This window comes from Lactuca sativa, chromosome 5, assembly GCF_002870075.4.
Source record: "Lactuca sativa cultivar Salinas chromosome 5, Lsat_Salinas_v11, whole genome shotgun sequence".
NCBI classification, from domain to species: domain Eukaryota; kingdom Viridiplantae; phylum Streptophyta; class Magnoliopsida; order Asterales; family Asteraceae; genus Lactuca; species Lactuca sativa.
In genome coordinates, this window is record NC_056627.2 from 210,224,461 (window position 1) to 210,242,648 (window position 18,188).

At 36.9% G+C, this 18,188-nt stretch overlaps 1 protein-coding gene across 1 annotated transcript in view; it reads right to left on the minus strand.

Annotated features, from left to right (window-relative positions):
- Positions 1–2,601, minus strand: part of LOC111914394 (transcription factor bHLH35) — a 3,333-nt gene extending 732 nt beyond the window's left edge. Inside the window, exons 1-4 of the mRNA XM_023910150.3 lie at positions 2,417–2,601; positions 2,141–2,306; positions 1,738–1,971; positions 1,492–1,662 (exon numbers count right to left, since the gene is read on the minus strand). Of these exons, the coding sequence (XP_023765918.2) occupies positions 1,492–1,662; positions 1,738–1,971; positions 2,141–2,306; positions 2,417–2,511 (666 nt within the window). The 5' untranslated portion in view covers positions 2,512–2,601. The remainder of the gene's footprint in view (positions 1–1,491; positions 1,663–1,737; positions 1,972–2,140; positions 2,307–2,416) is intronic.
- Between the last annotated feature and the right edge of the window lie 15,587 nt (positions 2,602–18,188).

Consider the following 18,188-nt stretch of genomic DNA (forward strand, 5'->3'; position numbering starts at 1 on the left):
TATATATATATATATATATATATATATATATATATATATATATATATATATATATATATATATATATATATATATATATATATATATATATATATATATACTAGCTGTAAGACCCGTATATTATACGGGTTGATTAAAACAAAATGTTAAATAAGAATGATTAAATGAGAAGTTTATTTGAATTTGAAATTTGAAATAAATAAAAATTATGAGAAAAAAACATGCAAAAAATAAATAAATTAAAATTATTGTTTAGTTATTAGACCAGTATACTAAACAGGTTAATTATAACAAAATGTTAAACACAAAGGTTTAAACTGTAAATTTATTTGAAGTTGAAATTAAATTTAAAATTTAAAATTTGAAATTAATATCATTATGGTAGGTTTAATTTATGGAAACTAAATTAATAATATATTTGAAATGGAAAATGAAATAAATGACAATTGGAAAATAAATATATCTCTAGATTATGACAAAATGACATGTGTCAAATTGAATGAGAGAAGGACATGTGGCAAAATCATTCTTATTTATTATGATATATATATATATATATATATATATATATATATATATATATATATATATATATATATATATATATATATATTTACGCAACATATGAATAATATTTTTTTAATTACGCAGCTAAGTCCCATTTGGATTTTACTTGTCGTATTTGAGATTGAGAGCCCTTTATTTTACAATATCTTAAGATCTGAAAATATATATGACACGTTCTTAATGATTTAATTGATAATAATATCCATGGAAAAAAAATTTAATTGAGGATATATGAATTAGTTTGCACAGGTTTCAACTAGTTTTAAAAGCCTAATTACTTGGTTCCTTTTTTTATAGACAAATACTATTATATCACAATTAATATTGCCTAAATTATCACTAAAAATACAAAATAACATAAAATAATAACAAACTTCATCATAGAAATTTATAAATGTTTATTACATATTAAAAAAGAGAACTAGGTTCCTGTAATTAAACATAACAAGTTTTAAAAAATGAAACCCTTTATGTTTGGAAACATTTATGTTTGATTCGTAAACAAACACTTTTTTTGCTATATATAAAATTTATACATTATATAACTATACAACACAACATTTTAATGTTTTAATATTTCAATTTTCCTTGCTTATATATCTTTGTCAAAAAATTTGACTGGGGTGGTTTACTGGTTTTTAGTAAATTCGTCAAATATATCACCATCACATTTTTTGAAGCAACATAATCTATCATGTCCCAGTTATTTCGTCAACACAATCTAGATATTTTAGACTTCAATTATTGCCCACACTTTTTTACCTATTTTCAAAACAAACTTTGAATATATATATATATATATATATATATATATATATATATATATATATATATATATATATATATATATATATATATATATATATATATATATATATAGAGAGAGAGAGAGAGAGAGAGAGAGAGAGAGAGAGAGAGAGAGACCTGAATGAAGAGTGTCTTGAAAAGGGTGTCAGGAAAAGCAGTGATATTGGCAGTGACAACATTGAGCTTCAAAGATTCAAAAACCTCACAAATCTTGACCATCGTGTCTCTTCTTTTCCTGCATTTCAAGCTCACCAATGCTGTGTTCTCTCCCACGTATGACACTTTCAACTGTCAATTAACACAATCATCAATTCGAGATAAAATCACGAGAGTACGTAAAAACAGTTCAAGACTTTGACTTACTTCAATAATTTCAATCGGAAAGGCCCTTGAATCACTTAAATCTTGAGATTGCTGAATCCTTTTCTTCTTCGATTTTTCCAATGGCATGAACACTGTGTCCTGATCAAAATCGTAAATCCCAGATTCTGATTTTTGTTTCTCGAGTTTCATTATTTCCTCTTGAACAATCCTCTCTTGTTCATGCAAATGTTGAATATAATCAATTGCGTCTTTAATTATCGACGCTTTATCCATCTAAAATAATATCATATCCATAAATCAAAAACAAATTATATTTACTGCAAAAACAATTGAATTGTGGGTGGCGAAAAGGGTGTATGACCCGAAAGAGATAAATAAAGGAAGTGAGGTGACAGTGCACTTATTATATATACGAGTTTTAATCAAGTGTGAAAGGCCACACCTTGCTTATATTAGGGACCACTGCTCTAAGTGCAAAGAGCCTATCATTGAGCTTCTTCCTCCTGTTTCTCTCTGAAACGATGTTTTTGGAGGCCGCCGACGACTGAGTTCCGTCCGGCGAACTTGAATCATAGTAGCCGGAAAATGTTTCCTCCAATCCGCCCCAACTGGAGAAACGGAAATTTTTTCAGAATTTGCAGAAGAAATCGATGGATTCGGGTTTAAACAAGAAAGAGAAACGGAGAAGATGATATGATTAGTTAATTAGTATGATTACCTATCGAATTCTTCGGTTTGGAGAAACATATTGGTTTCCCAATAGTTTTTATACTCATCGCCGATGTTCTGGTATTCATCACCTATATCTTCCATGGATTTGCGTTGGGAAGAAGATGATATGGTGATTGAGATTTTAGGAGAAAAGGGTGTTTTTGTATTGTTATTGGTATAAGATTTTATTTCTTCAAGTCACATGGTCTTTTTATAGGGGTTCTTGGGGGGGGGGGGGGGGGGGGGGGGGGGGGGGGGGGATGATGATGAGGTAAACGATCTTACGTCCCATGATTACTTAATAAAGTAAAGAGTAAATTATGAAAATTGTCTATGTGGTTCGGATAAATTACATGTTTTATCCTTGATTGTTTCTTTTTCTTTCGAATTGTTCTTATGGTTTAGATTTGTTTTAAAATTGGTCCTTGGTTGATATAAAATAACTATTCACCGTATCAAGTCTTTTTGTATTTTCTTCCATATTATAGTAGTTATTACAATTCATTTAAAATTAACTGGTAAATTGTAATCCCATGATTTGTTTCCTGTGTATAAGATTTCCAACTTTTTAGTTTGCCTAGAATACATGCATTTTGAAAATAATAAACATAATGTTGGTGAGTTAAATGTTTGAATTAAAGTACTTTACACTAAAGAATGTTTTTACTATATATAATTGTCAACTTAGATAAAATTGTACTTTTTAAATAAAAAATGTACGTGTTTACTATATATAAGTGCCTTCCTAACTTATATATAAATGTACTTTTTAAATTAAAAAAGTATGTTTACTAAATGTATACATTTATACCAAAAATATGCTTACTTAACGATTATTTTTATATCAAAAATATGTTACTTAACGTTTATTTTTATATCAAAAATATGTTTACCGAACATGTACTTTTATAACAAAAATATTTTTAGTAAACGTGTACTTTTAAATCCAAAATATATTTACTGAATATTAAATGTTATACCAAAATTATGTTTACTCAACGAGTAATTTTATACCAAAAGTATGTTTACTGAACGAGTACTTTTACGAAACACATAATATTCATTTAATTCTTCTTTATCCTAGATAATCTTCTATAAAAAAATCGTATTTAACGCTTATTATATCTTAATTGACGAACCCGAATCTATAGGTGTTACAACAGTGGTGTGTGCACGACTAGAATTTAGTCTTCTAAATTTAAACGTATGAGTTCCGTTTTCGACGATTCTCGTATCCATGTATTGTTCACGACGTATACTACAACATATTTTGGGTGTTTTGATAAATTTGAACTTTTATTTTTAACCTATATTTTATTGATGCCAAACATCATAACTCTGTCATACAGGCTTCGTTTTAAGCGTTCTTTATCTCAAAATTCTTACTTCGATAAGTACTACGATTCTTATTTTGGTGACTTTAGCTATAAGTCAACCGTTCTCTTTGTAGTTTTTGACGTTGTAACTTTTTACGTGCCATAGATTTCTATTCACCATAAAAGTCATATCTCTTCCATACTAAGTTGGATTTTCACAAATTTTGTATTTTCGGGATTCATGTTGTTAGATATTTTGCTAAATACGTTAACCCACTCTAGAAAAGACCCTATTTTTCAGGCATTTATTTATGTGTCTTTTCGTTGTAATGCTAATGTTTGGCAATTTAATATATTTCTTCATTATATTATTAGTCTAATACTTCTGTTTGTTTGTGTTGGCTTCTAACGACGGTCGACAAACACTTTTATCTTGGTTGTCACATTCTCCCTCTGTTGAAGGAAATTTCGTCTCGAAATTTAGATCGTAATGCGATTTACTGGAAATTTGGATGTTCCTGATTCCTATCTTGGTACTTTTATGTGACTTGTAATAATCGAGATTTTTCTCCCTTAGGGTAGGAACTAATCGTTATTTTGGCTTCCTACTTCTAATTCTTCACTTTGTCACTTGGTGGTGATAATTCTGTTTGTTTCGGGTTTCCATTTGTCATGTTGGGTCTATTTGTATTTGTGTTTTACACCAAGAAGGAACCCAAATCTTGTACTTGGATCCCCTTTAGAAGGTTCTTTTAGATGATCACTGCTCTTTTTGTTTGAGATTCTAGTGGGTTTTGATGTGGTTGGGTCCTTGGTTGAAGTAATTCATTATCTGCTAAGTGTGTTGCTTTAGCGAACACGAGTTCATTTATTTAGAGGTTTAAAAATAGTTCAAAGGAGGATAATTATGGACATTAAGAATTTTTATGACTCTTATGAGTGGTTTGAAGGGGCGGCACGCTGTTTATTGAGTATGCTATTTTTTATTCTCAATAGGGAAGTCCGTCTAATTTGATTTTGACATTATCTATGTCATTTCTAAGTCGCTTTAACTAAGGTGTTTTTCTTACTGATTTTTGTTGAATTATACGGGTAGCCTCTCCATATTTTATATTTGTTGTGAATTGGATTGGTCTTTGTGGTCCTTGGGATGGGTTAGGTTTTTGCAGGGCCTAATGGCATGACCTTTCATTGTCACCGTTCTTGCAGTCTAGTTCTCTATAACCTTTTAAGTGGTGGTATGGACGTTTAGTTATTACGTAAAGCTTTCGGTATAAAGTTTTGGTGTATTAGCGTGGGTTTTCTTGATAACATATTTTCCTTCCGCAGGTTTACTATTTTTTTTCTTGGTGTGTTTCCATTAGTCGCTCATCCTATTAGGCTACATGTCTAGTCTCTAGTTTTTGGGTATTCGTTAGTTCAGGTGTTAATTATTATTCTTTTAAGTGATGGAGCTTTGTATTCTTGATGCGTTTCCTGATCTTCCGACCCTCAACATTCATCAATTTCAGATGTATGATGGTTAGATCCTTGACATGCTAGGTATATTTTTTTTTACCTCTGTAGTTAGATCACAGGTTTCTTGTTCCATTCCTTATCTTTTTCTCCTAGGGGATTTTGTAGGGTACATATATTCCTAGGTTTTTTAGTGTTAACATTTCCATCATCTGAGAGCTTCATTTTTGAATGTGTTGGTGGTGAATTTTAACCCAACTGTTTTTGACATAGTCATGGCCTTATAGGATTATTTTTCATTTTCATTTTTTTAGTGTTACAACAGCTACTCCATTGTTTCAATAGAAGGAATTAGGGAATTGGAAATGTGTCCCTCTAATATTATTTCATTAGTATTTTTAGCTTTACTGAGGTTAGCCCTTGTGTTCATGTGGGTTCATTCTATATTAGTTTTGTATTTGATAAGACTCACTATAAGGTTTGAGAGGGTTTTATGAATTTAATGTTACATTACATTCCTAATAGTGGAAGTTTTAGCGTTTTTATTTATTCGGAAATGAGTTGTGCTTAACTGGTTAGTTCTTCTTAGCAATCTATCTTCTTATCCGTTATTTTATGATGAATTTCGTTTTCTTAAAGATATTTTCCTTAGTGTGTCTTTACTTGTGCTTCCCTTAGGTTTATCGTGAACTTATTGCATTTATTTGAAAAACATTTGTGAATTTGACTTCCATAGGGTTCTTCTTTTATGGGGGTGGTTTGAGGTGTGAGGAGGGTAAACCTAGGTTTTTAGGGGTGTAAAAATGTCAAAATTATGGTTTTTACAAACTCGCATCGTGTGTGTCGATGACACCTTGCACGCTTCGGGCATCTCTCTCTCTCTCTCTCTCTCTCTATATATATATATATATATATATATATATATATATATATATATATATATGTGTGTGTGTGTGTGTGTGTGTGTGTGTGTGTTGGGGGGGGGGCATTTTGACTCCTTGTGCTTTCAAAGAGTCCCTTTCTCTCTCGATTGTTCTTTGCATGCAGTAAACACATAACACTTTTGGGGTTTTGTTCCCTATATATTCAATTTCCTTCTCCTAAGATAAGTAATCTCCTTCTTTTATTGTTAAAATCTCCCAAAATTTCCCAAAATTAGCGATTTTTGGAGTTTTTGGGGTTTTGTTGATTTAGCTAGAAATGCTTGATGTTAACTAGTTAATCCATCCTTACTTAGTTTGCTTAGTAGATATTTGCTTTCAATTTTGGTTTAAAGCTATTTGATATGCTTTAATTTGATATTCTTAGGGTATTGGATGAATGTTAAGGTTTATGTTCAAAATCTATCAATTTGTTGTTTGTTTAGTGAAATTGTTGAGTTATATAGCCCATACGTGTTCCAATTAGCAAACGTTAACTGTTTTAATTTAAAACTGGACCTGGAAGACGATTTGTTCGTCACTGTTCATGGCTATGACAACCCGAAATTTTCATTCGGTCAAACCTTAAAAGTCAACCACTTCGTATCGTGAACTAATATCATTATTTCTTATTTTTAAGAAATATAAAGTTCGTTTGATTATTTTAATATTATTTTTAAACGAACGGGTAAAGGAAAGTGTCGTTTCGGGATTTTATTTTTTGAAAACCGCAAACACTTCACGTATTAGAATCACCCGACCAAACTTTTATGTTTTGGCTTTAGGAATCACCCAAAAACTGTAAACTCATGCCTATGTATGAGTTTACTCCCCAAGAAACTAGTCAATGTGTTTACTCCCCAAATAGTCAAAAGAGTAAACTCTAAAAACTCTCTCAACTATCATCCAAGATTTAATTCCAAATCTTCAATCTTGTAAGTGTTCTAACCATTTCAAGTTAGTAAAACACTTAATCTAGTGTTTGTATTCATCCATTCATTTATGTATTTTGTTTAGATTTTCCAAAACACCAAGAACACACACTAAGTGTTCTTGGCCTTTTAGCTCAAATCAAGCTTCATAATAGTAAGTACTTCCATCCTTGAGTGTTTGTAACCTAGTATTTCATGTAAACACCAAGAAAATCGGTCAAGAACACCTTGCTTGAGGTGTTCACGGTCCAAGTTGATGCTTGGGCCGTAAACACCATAAAGTCCCCCAAAATGAACCTAAGTCCCATGTTTAGCCCTAGTTTGATGTTTAAGACTTACCTTAACATATTTAAACCTTCCATTGATGTGTTTAAGCCTTGAAAAACACCAAACACTACCATTTATAGGTGTTTACGGTCTAAGGATGTAACGTCTGTGTTTCTGGGCTTGTGATTAATGTTGATATAATAGTCTAGGTTAACCTTTGTAACCCGTTTTGAAATAATAGAAATGTATTATTTGAGTATTATGTGTTTTGTGCTTAATTGCTTAGTTATATGATTTGATTAATTAAGAATAAAATGAGCGTCAAAATTTAGTGTAAAATAAACTTGATATCGTTGGATAATGTTGTAGTAGTTGAAACGAGGTTTCCGAATATATAAAGAACGCCCAAATCTGACTTCGTATGAGGAAGTTATGATTTTCTGAAGTTTCGACTTAGCGATGTGCAACCCGAATACTCGATTTGAGATCGAGCGGTTTTTAGCCGAAACAATCTAAACGAGAATCGAAGATCTCGTTGTTAGTAGTAAAACGATGAAAAGTTAGGCGAGAACGGACGTCGGACGAAGAAGTTATGAATTTATAACGAAGTTTTTCTGCCCCGGCCTACTAAAAATAAATAATAAAAATAAATTCAAAATTAGCCGACGGAGTCTAAACAAAAGTCGTAGAGCGTAGTCTCACCTACGCGTGGATATAAAGAACGTCGGAAACGGAGTTCGCATGAAGAAGATATGAATTTCCGAAGTTTATTAAATATTTAATATTTAAATTTGATTCCTAATGTTGGTATTATCCGAAGATGAGTCATCGGACTCATCCAGAGTACGCCCAGCGTACAGCGAAGCGTGACGTCCCTCGTACTCGAGTTCTTCGGATGACGCATGCCATGACGTTTCGGACGCGTACGCCCCGCGTACTGCTGTACGCCCAGCGTACTGCGAGGCTCCAGCCTCCTATAAATAGGATGCGAGGCTGCTGAGTTCTTTGGCTATTTTTCTCTTCTCTCTCTCTCTCTCTCTGTCTTGTTTTGCATCGTTTTGCGTGCCAGGAGTATCCTGAAGCCCCGGTAATATTCCCAAGCCCCGAAGCAAGTTTCGAAGCCCCGAAGATCCCGAGAAGTGCGATTCCCGAGCCGAAGCTCTGCCCACGAGAAGTTCGATTTTTGTGTAGATCTTCCAGATCTACTGAGGAATACTACTTCTGCAAGCCGTAGTGCTGCCCGATCATCTTCTGATCAAGTGAGTGTATACTACTTTTCATAAACGCGATAATAATACAAGTATGGTCTGAGTGTATTTAGTATATTGTTGTTTATATGTGTGAGTGTGTAGTTACTTTCTTCTAACACATAATTATGAAGTATTTTATACGAAATACGTGTTATGTGTATAATTTTGTTGTTATGTGCGTGAATGTATATTCACCCTCTTCTATCTCATAGATCTGATTTATTTTCTATGAAATACGTGTTATGTGGGCGTGCCTCATCTGTTATGTGGAATATGTATTGAATGAAAATGCTATACAGGTTTTAAACTATGTATAAAAATATATATTTTTATCTACTAATATGTTGGGTAGATAGTTGGTGTGTAATAAACAGATGAGAGGCCTCGATGTTGTTGTTGTTGATCTAGTTATTCAGCGGAGTATGGATAACGACCACAGACTCTTTCTAGACAGTCCAGTGGAACGCTAGCAGGTTCATAACCTGTAGGTGTTGTGAACGATGTGTTCACCGGTGTACTCTATCCCCCTCATGGTTGCCTTTAGGACATCTATTGTTGAGGAAACCCCTTAGCAGTAATGTTCGTCCCGATGAAAATCCTAGATTAGGTCCCTTGAGATAGATGTTGTTTTAGGGACGTCAAGTGAGGATAACGGAAATGGGTAATTGGGATATTGTTGGTTGGTGAAATTAAATATAATTATTTATTGTGGGTTGAAAACCCTATATGCTCACCAGGCTCCCAAGCCTGACCCACTTAGTTTTATTTGTATTACAGGAAGTGGCGCAAGGGCATAAGATGGATGAATCATCAAGTTGTTTTGTTTACAAGTCTGTATATGTATATATTAGTTGAATGACTTGTAATGTTATCGTTATGCTTTTGGTCTGTTTATCGGAACATGACATCCCGAATATTGTTATATAATGAAAAACGCATCTCTTGATGAAATGCTTTGATAAACTTTATTTTATCATATTTTGTTTTGGGAACAAATTCCGCAGCTCTTTTAAATCAAAAGGATTTACTCTGAAAATTATTTTAAAAGCATAAATGAAAACGGTCTTTTCTGGCCGTGATTTTGGGGATGTCACAGTTGGTATCAGAGCATTAGTTTAAGTGAACTAGGAATTTGTAGGATTTCTAGACTTAAAATTAGAATGCTAAGTGGAGATTGTGAGATGTGTGTCTGATATATTATAGACACGAGCACTAGTATATTTTAGGAAGCTGCCTAAAATGCTTTTATATGCTAAATGTTATATGTTGCCATATATGATATTATTTGTTCGGATCTATGGTCTGTTGCCGACCAGATCTGGAAACCTTATGTGTGTAGGATTCTAAGCGTATGTCTACGGTATTAGACCTAACATATAAACGTTGCGGAGTAATAAGGATGATTTGAATATCTATCGTGAATGAAGATCTAATTTCACCTTATTCGGTGTGTAGATAAAAAATGGTGAGAACAAGGAGTGGCATTGGAAACGCAGATGAAAACAGGAATCAACTGCCAGTGATTGAGCAAATACCTGTTGTAGTAGCAGCACCAGAACTAATAACGATGGCTAGGGTGCAAGCCATGATTCGGGCTATGTTAGCCGAACAAAGGGATGAAATGCGACAGATGTTGCATGATAATAGGGATGAACCTATCATACCTATTGAGGAACCCGAATTGATTCCCGAGCAATCGGAGGAAGGGAACAATAGTCGCATGGTGAGTCAAGTTGGGACTCAAGGAGAACGAAGGAACGATCCGGAAAGGAGAAACAACAAGGATGGGCGTATGTACAAGAACTTCTTGGGCGCCAAGCCGCCAAGTCTTTCTGGAAGCCCAAAGCCTGTTGAGATAATGGATTGGATATCCGAAATGGAGATGGTATTTGAAAGTTGCGACTTTAGCAACAAACAGAAGACCGTCTTTGCAGTTAGACAACTGAAGACTGGAGTCTTAAGTTGGTGGAAGTTGTTGGTAGATACTACGCCACGAGGAGAAGCCCTGAAAATGTCATGGGAGGAGTTCTTGGAACAACTAAGGGTGCAGTATTGTTCAGAGATAGATCTAATTGATTTGAACAATGAGTTCCAAAACTTGAAGAAGGGGAGGATGAGCATAGATGACTATGCTACTGCATTCACTGAGAAAATGAAGTTATTTCCGTACCTAGTGCCAACGGAACTCTCCAAGATTGAGAGGTTTGCTAATGGACTGCCTGCCGACTTTGGTCCGACAGTCAAGATGGCAACTACTCTAAAAACAGCTGTTCGTGCAGCTAAGAATGTGGAGGCCCAACAAAAGGAAAAGGGTCTGGAAAGGATAGATGTTGGTGAAAAGAGGAAGTTCAATGGAACTTCAGGGTCCAACAAGAAAAACAAGTTCTCGAAGTCTGGTTCGAGGGAAGGTGGAGGCGAAGTGAAATGGTGCGACAAATGTAAGAAGAAGCATCATGGAAAATGTGAGGTGGTGGCCACATGCTACAAATGTGGAAAGCCAGGTCACTATGCCAATGAATGTACCCTCGCTAAGAAAGTTTGTTATGGTTGTGGTGAGGAGGGACACATGTCGAGGGACTGCCTGAAGAAGAAGGAGGCAGCTAGACCCAACATTCCGCTAAAGCCGAAGGCGAGAGCATTCCAGATGACACTGGAAGCTGCTAAAGATGAAGCTGATGTCGCTTCAGGTACCTTTCTCGTAAACAAATTGCCTGCCCAAATTTTATTTGATTCTGGAGCCAACTACTCCTTTATATCGCATGAATTTGGTAGAAAGCTAGCTTTGCCTGTTGATAGACTAGATAATGCTTTATTAGTCGAAGTTGCTAGTGGCAATTTTGTACCTGTTAGTCATCGTGTGAAAAACATCTTAATCGACTTGAATAGGAATAAGTTCCACGAGGAATTATTGCCTATAGAACTTAATGGTTTCGACATCGTCTTGGGAATGGATTGGCTTAGCGCCAACGACGCCAAAATTTTATGCAAGAAGAAAATAGTCAAAGTAAACCCGCCTGGGAAAGAGTCGTTTATGGTGTATGGAGATAAATGCAGAGTAAATTCTGGAATCATTTCATTGATGAAAGCCAGAAAGTGTTTGGCTAAAGGATGTATGTCGTATCTAGCATTCGTGATCGATGCTAAAAAGGAGAAAAAGGTGATGCAGAGCATTCTTGTCGTGTGTGATTATTCAGAAGTATTTCCCGAAGATCTTCCCAGATTACCGCCTGATCGACAAGTGGAGTTCCGTATTGACTTGTTGCCCGGAACGATGCCAATAGCAAAAGCACCTTATCGATTAGCACCGACGGAGATGAAGGAGCTGATGATGCAACTTCAGGAGTTATTGGACAAAGGTTTCATTAGACCTAGTTCATCGCCCTGGGGAGCTCTGGTGTTATTTGTAAAGAAGAAAGATGGAAGTATGAGAATGTGCATTGATTATAGAGAGCTGAATAAGGCAACAATAAAGAATAGCTATCCGTTACCATGGATTGATGACCTGTTTGATCAATTGCAAGGTTCAAGTTATTTTTCAAAGATCGACCTAAGGTCAGGATATCATCAGCTGAAAGTAAGAGAGCAGGATATAGAGAAGACTGCATTCAGAACACGATATGGACACTACGAGTTCTTGGTTATGTCGTTTGGACTAACCAGCGCTCCAACAACATTCATGGATTTGATGAACAGGGTTTGTAATCCGTTCCTGGATAAATCTGTGACAGTGTTCATAAACGACATTATGATTTATTCCAAGAGCCAAGAAGAGCATGGCAGACACTTGCGAGAAGTGTTAGAAGTCTTGAAGAAGGAGAAGCTGTATGCTAAGTTCTCCAAATGTGATTTTTGGATTCGAGAAGTCCAATTCTTGGGTCACGTGGTCAACCAAGAAGGGATAACGGTTGATCCAGCAAAGATTGAAGCTGTGATGAAGTGGGAGCAACCAAAAAGTCCCACGGAGATCCGAAGCTTTTTAGGATTAGCCGGATATTACCGAAGGTTTATCCAAGGTTTTTCTTCGATCGCTACTCCATTGGCAGCTTTGACTCACAAAGGAGCTACTTATGCTTGGAGTGATAAGCATAAAGAAGCATTCGGGAAGCTAAAGAAGAAACTATGTGAGGCACCGATACTTTCTCTACCCGATGGAGTTGAAGACTTCGCTGTTTATAGCGATGCGTCTGGGGTTGGATTGGGTTGTGTTTTGACCCAACGAGAAAAGGTGATCGCATATGCGTCTCGACAATTGAAAGAGCATGAAAAGAACTACCCGAATCATGATTTGGAGTTGGCAGCAGTAGTATTCGCTCTGAAAATATGGAGGCATTACCTCTATGGCACAAAGTGCAAACTTTTTACTGATCATAAGAGTCTCCAATATCTCTTTAATCAGAAAGAATTGAATATGAGGCAACGACGCTGGCTAGAGTTACTTAAGGACTACGACTATGAGATACTTTACCACCCCGGTAAAGCTAATGTTGTTGCTGATGCTCTCAGTCGGAAAGTCAATCTTGAAAGGAAAAGGCCAAGAGCGTTGAGAATTGAAGTTGTCTCGACAATTCTGAGAAGAATGACCGAAAGGAGGAACGTTTGGGCAAAACGTTGGTGTTCGGTATAAACAGTCATGGACTGAAGATGTTCCAAGATCGGATTTGGATACCTAAGACAAGAGCAATCAGAGATCTTCTGATGGAAGAAGCTCACAAGACCATGTACTCGATTCATCCCAGTAGCACTAAAATGTATAGGGACCTAAAACCCTACTACTGGTGGCCGACGATGAAGCTTAATGTTGCAAAGTATATGGCTAAGTGTGTGACTTGTGCGAGAGTCAAGACATAACATCAGAAACCGTACGGGAGTTTAGAACCATTTCATGTGCCTATGGGTAAGTGGGAAGACATTGCTATGGATTTTGTCACTAAACTGCCCAAAACAAAGAATGGTCACGACATGATTTGGGTGGTCGTTGATCGATTCACTAAGAGTGCGCATTTCATAGCGGCAAAGGAGAAATGGTCTATGGATAAGCTTGCAAATTCTTACGTGATGGAAATTGTGAGGCTTCACGGTGTTCCGTTAACGATTGTATCGGATCGTGATAGCCGTTTCACCTCGAGGTTTTGGAAAAGTCTGCAAGAAGAATTGGGTACAAAGTTGTGTTTAAGTACAGCTTACCATCCGCAAACTGATGGTCAGAGCGAACGGACGATACAAACACTTGAAGATATGCTGAGAGCATGTACCTTGGAATTCCTAGGTAATTGGGATGAACATTTACCTTTGGTAGAATTTTCCTACAATAATAGTTTCCACTCGAGCATAAATATGGCACCTTATCAAGCTTTGTATGGACATAAGTGTCGTACGCCATCTTGTTGGCTTGAGGTTGGGGAAAAGCAGTTTATGGGTCCGGAGATAGTCCATCAAACTGCTGAAAAGTTGAAAATAATTAGGGAAAGAATGTTAGCAGCTCAGGACCGTCAAAAGAGCTATGTTGACAACAAGCGAAGACCGATGACTTTTGAAGTTGGAGATTCGGTTTTGCTTAAAGTCTCGCCGTGGAAGGGACTTATAAGATTTGGTAAAAGGGCAAAATTAAGTCCATAGTTTATTGGACCGTTTAAAGTTCTTCAGAGGATTGGGAACCAAACTTACAAGCTCGAACTACCAGAAGAACTAAATGGAATTCATAACACTTTTCATGTGTGTTATTTGAGGAAGTTCACGGGAGAAGTTCCTGACATGATTCCACTTTCGGAGTTGAGAATCGATGAGAACAAAAGGTTGATTGAAGAACCAGAGGCAATCGTTGACCGAAAGACTAAGAAGTTGCGACGCAAGATGGTCGAGGTAGTGCTTGTCCGTTGGAAACACACGAATGGGCCGAATCTCACCTAGGAGACGGAGAGTGACATAATGGGTCGCTATCCGCATTTGTTTGTTGATGTGTGATTCCGGGGACGGAATCATTCTAAGGTGGAGAGAATTGTAACGCCTGTGTTTCTGGGCTTGTCATTAATGTTGATATAATAGTCTAGGTTAACCTTTGTAACCCGTTTTGAAATAGTAGAAGTGTATTATTTGAGTATTATGTGTTTTGTGCTTAATTGCTTAGTTATGTGATTTGATTAATTAAGAATAAAATGAGCGTCAAAATTTAAGTGTAAAATAAACTTGATATCTTTGGATAATGTTGTAGTAGTTGAAACGAGGTTTCCGAATATATAAAGAACGCCCAAATCTGACTTCGTATGAGGAAGTTATGATTTTCTGAAGTTTCGACTTAGCGATGTGCAGCCCGAATACTCGATTTGAGATCGAGCGGTTTTTAGCCTAAACAATCTAAACGAGAATCGAAGATCTAGTTGTTAGTAGTAAAACAATGAAAAGTTAGGCGAGAACGGACGTCGGACGAAGAAATTATGACTTTATAACGAAGTTTTTCTGTCCCGGCTTACTAAAAATAAATAATAAAAATAAATTCAAAATTAGCCGACGGAGTCTAAACGAAAGTTGTAGAGCGTAGTCTCACCTACGCGTGGATATAAAGAACGTCGAAAACGGAGTTTGTATGAAGAAGATATGAATTTCCGAAATTTATTAAATATTTAATATTTAAATTTAATTCCTAATATTGGTATTATCCGAAGAGGAGTCATCGGACTCATCCGGAGTACGACCAACGTACAACGAAGCGTGACGTCCCTCACACTCGTGTTCTTCGGATGACACATGCCATGACGTTTCGGACGCGTACGCCCCGCGTACTGCTGTACGCCCAGCGTACTGCGAGGCTCCAGCCTCCTATAAATAGGATGCGAGGCTGCCGAGTTCTTTTGCTATTTTTCTCTTCTCTCTCTCTCTCTCTCTCTCCAGTTTTGCATCGTTTTGTGTGCCTGGAGTATCCCGAAGCCCCGGTAATATTCCCGAGCCCCGAAGCAAGTTTCGAAGCCCCGAAGATCCCGAGAAGTGCGATTCCCGAGCCGAAGCTCTACCCGCGAGAAGTTCGATTTTTGTGTAGATCTTCCAGATCTACTGAGGAATACTACTTCTGCAAGCCGTAGTGCTGCCCGATCATCTTCTGATCAAGTGAGTGTATACTACTTTTCATAAACGCGATAATAATACAAGTATGGTCTGAGTGTATTAAGTATATTGTTGTTTATATGTGTGAGTGTGTAGTTACTTTCTTCGAACGCATAATTATGAAGTATTTTTTACGAAATATGTGTTATGTGTATAATTTTGTTGTTATATGCGTGAATGTATATTCACTCTCTTATATCTCATAGATCTGATTTATTTTCTATGAAATACGTGTTATGTGGGCGTGCCTCATCTGTTATGTGGAATATGTATTTAATGAAAATGCTATACAGGTTTTAAACTATGTATAAAAATATATATTTTTATCTACTAATATGTTGGGTAGAACATGGGTAGATAGTTGGTGTGTAATAAACAGATGAGAGGCCTCGATGTTGTTGTTGTTGATCTAGTTATTCAGCGGAGTATGGATAACGACCACAGACTCTTTCTAGACAGTCCAGTGGAACGCTAGCAGGTTCATAACGTGTAGGTGTTGTGAACGATGTGTTCACCGATGTACTCTATCCCCCTCATGGTTGCCTTTAGGACATCTATTGTTGAGGAAACCCCTTAGTAGTAATGTCCGTCCCGATGAAAATCCTAGATTAGGTCCCTTGAGATAGATGTTGTTTTAGGGACGTAAAGTGAGGATAACGGGAATGGGTAATCGGGATATTGTTGGTTGGTGAAATTAAATATAATTATTTATTGTGGGTTGAAAACCCTATATGCTCACCAGGCTCCCAAGCCTGACCCACTCAGTTTTATTTGTATTACAGGAAGTGGCGCAAGGGCATAAGATGGATGAATCATCAAGTTGTTTTGTTTACAAGTCTGTATATGTATATATTTGTTGAATGACATGTAATGTTATCATTATGCTTTTGGTTTGTTTATCGGAACATGACATCCCGAATATTGTTATATAATGAAAAGTGCATCTCTTGATGAAATGCTTTGATAAACTTTATTTTATCATATTTTGTTTTGGGAACAAATTCCGCAGATCTTGTAAATCAAAAGGATTTACTCTGAAAATTATTTTAAAAGCATAAATGAAAACGATCTTTTCTGGCCGTGAATTTGGGGATGTCACAAAGGTTATCCCAAAACCGTAAACACCCTAAAAGGTGTTTAAATGAGTCATTTTCCTTCCTTAAACCTAAAAACTAACATAGACATTGACCTAGCTGTGTTAAGGACTTGAAATAATGTCAATATCCTTTCCCATAATTGTAACAGCCCGGAATTCCAAATATGGCTATAATTATGATTTTGGGGGTGCTTTAAGAGGGGACTCGGCGAGTTGGAGCCTAGACTCGCCGAGTAGGATCGCAGACCGGGTCGCAGGTTCGCGACTGGACTCGACGAGTCCAGATATGGACTCGGCGAGTCGATGCTGTTTAGCAGAAACCCTAACCGTTCGGTTTTGGATCGTATATAACGCCCCTTAGGCCGTCATTGTCCGTCTTTTGGTCGATTGAGAAGAACCCTAATCGTTGTGGACGTCTAGAGCAAGGGAGAAAGCTATTGGAACTTGGAAGAACTTGTTAGGCAAGAAGAAGAAGAATTTGGCCAAAGGAATATCAAGGATGATCGAGTCCTGAGGTTTGGGGGACACACAGAGTGCGTTTTCAGGTAACACTCGGACCATTTCTGTTATTTTGATGTGTCTACGAATCTAGGGTTTATGAAACCCACTTAGTGATTAGATGGGTTATTATGTTATTACCCAGACATTTATACCCCAGTAATAAGATGTTTAGAAGTCCAGAAAGTCCCATGATTGTATATCTCGGGACCATACGTAATTCAGGAAGCAGTTGCTCGTCTGCATGACATGGACTCGCCGAGTTGTTCTTCAGACTCGGCGAGTAGCTTGAAGATTAACTGGGACTCGTCGAGTTGTTCTTCAGACTCGGCGAGTTGAGTCGGGGTGGCCCCGCGATTCTTCCAGGAGGAACTCGTCGAGTAAAAAGGGGATACTCGACGTGTAGAAAGAGAACTTTAAGGAATCGGTGAGTCAAGGGCGAGTGGACTCAGAGTCGTTGAACTCGGCGAGTCTTGGGGTGACTCGGCGAGTTAGGTCGCGGGTTAAGCGAAGTTCTGAGTATGGGGACTCGGCGAGTCATAGGGTTGACTCGGCGAGTAGGGTCAGTCAGGGGTTGACTTTGACCTTGTCTTTGACCAAGGATTTGACCAGTGGTTCCAAGGGTATTTTGGTAATTGTTGTTTATTGTTTGAGTTCAGTGCATTGGTGGCTGTCCTGAGGTGGAGATCGTATCAGTGATCGGAGCAGCTTGAGCTATCTGTTCAGTCGGCAGTTTCGAGGTGAGTTATCCTCACTATATCGCTAGGGTTTATGGCACTCAGGCCGACCCTTTTATCGGATGGAAATCCGGGTAGTTGTCATTACATGTTATGGGCCGGAAGGCGTTGCTATGTGGACCGGAAGGTCATGGCCTGGAAAGGCGTATGTATGCATTTAGTATGTTGACTGGTTATAGGGTAATGTTATGATAGTGACCGGCTAGACCGGTA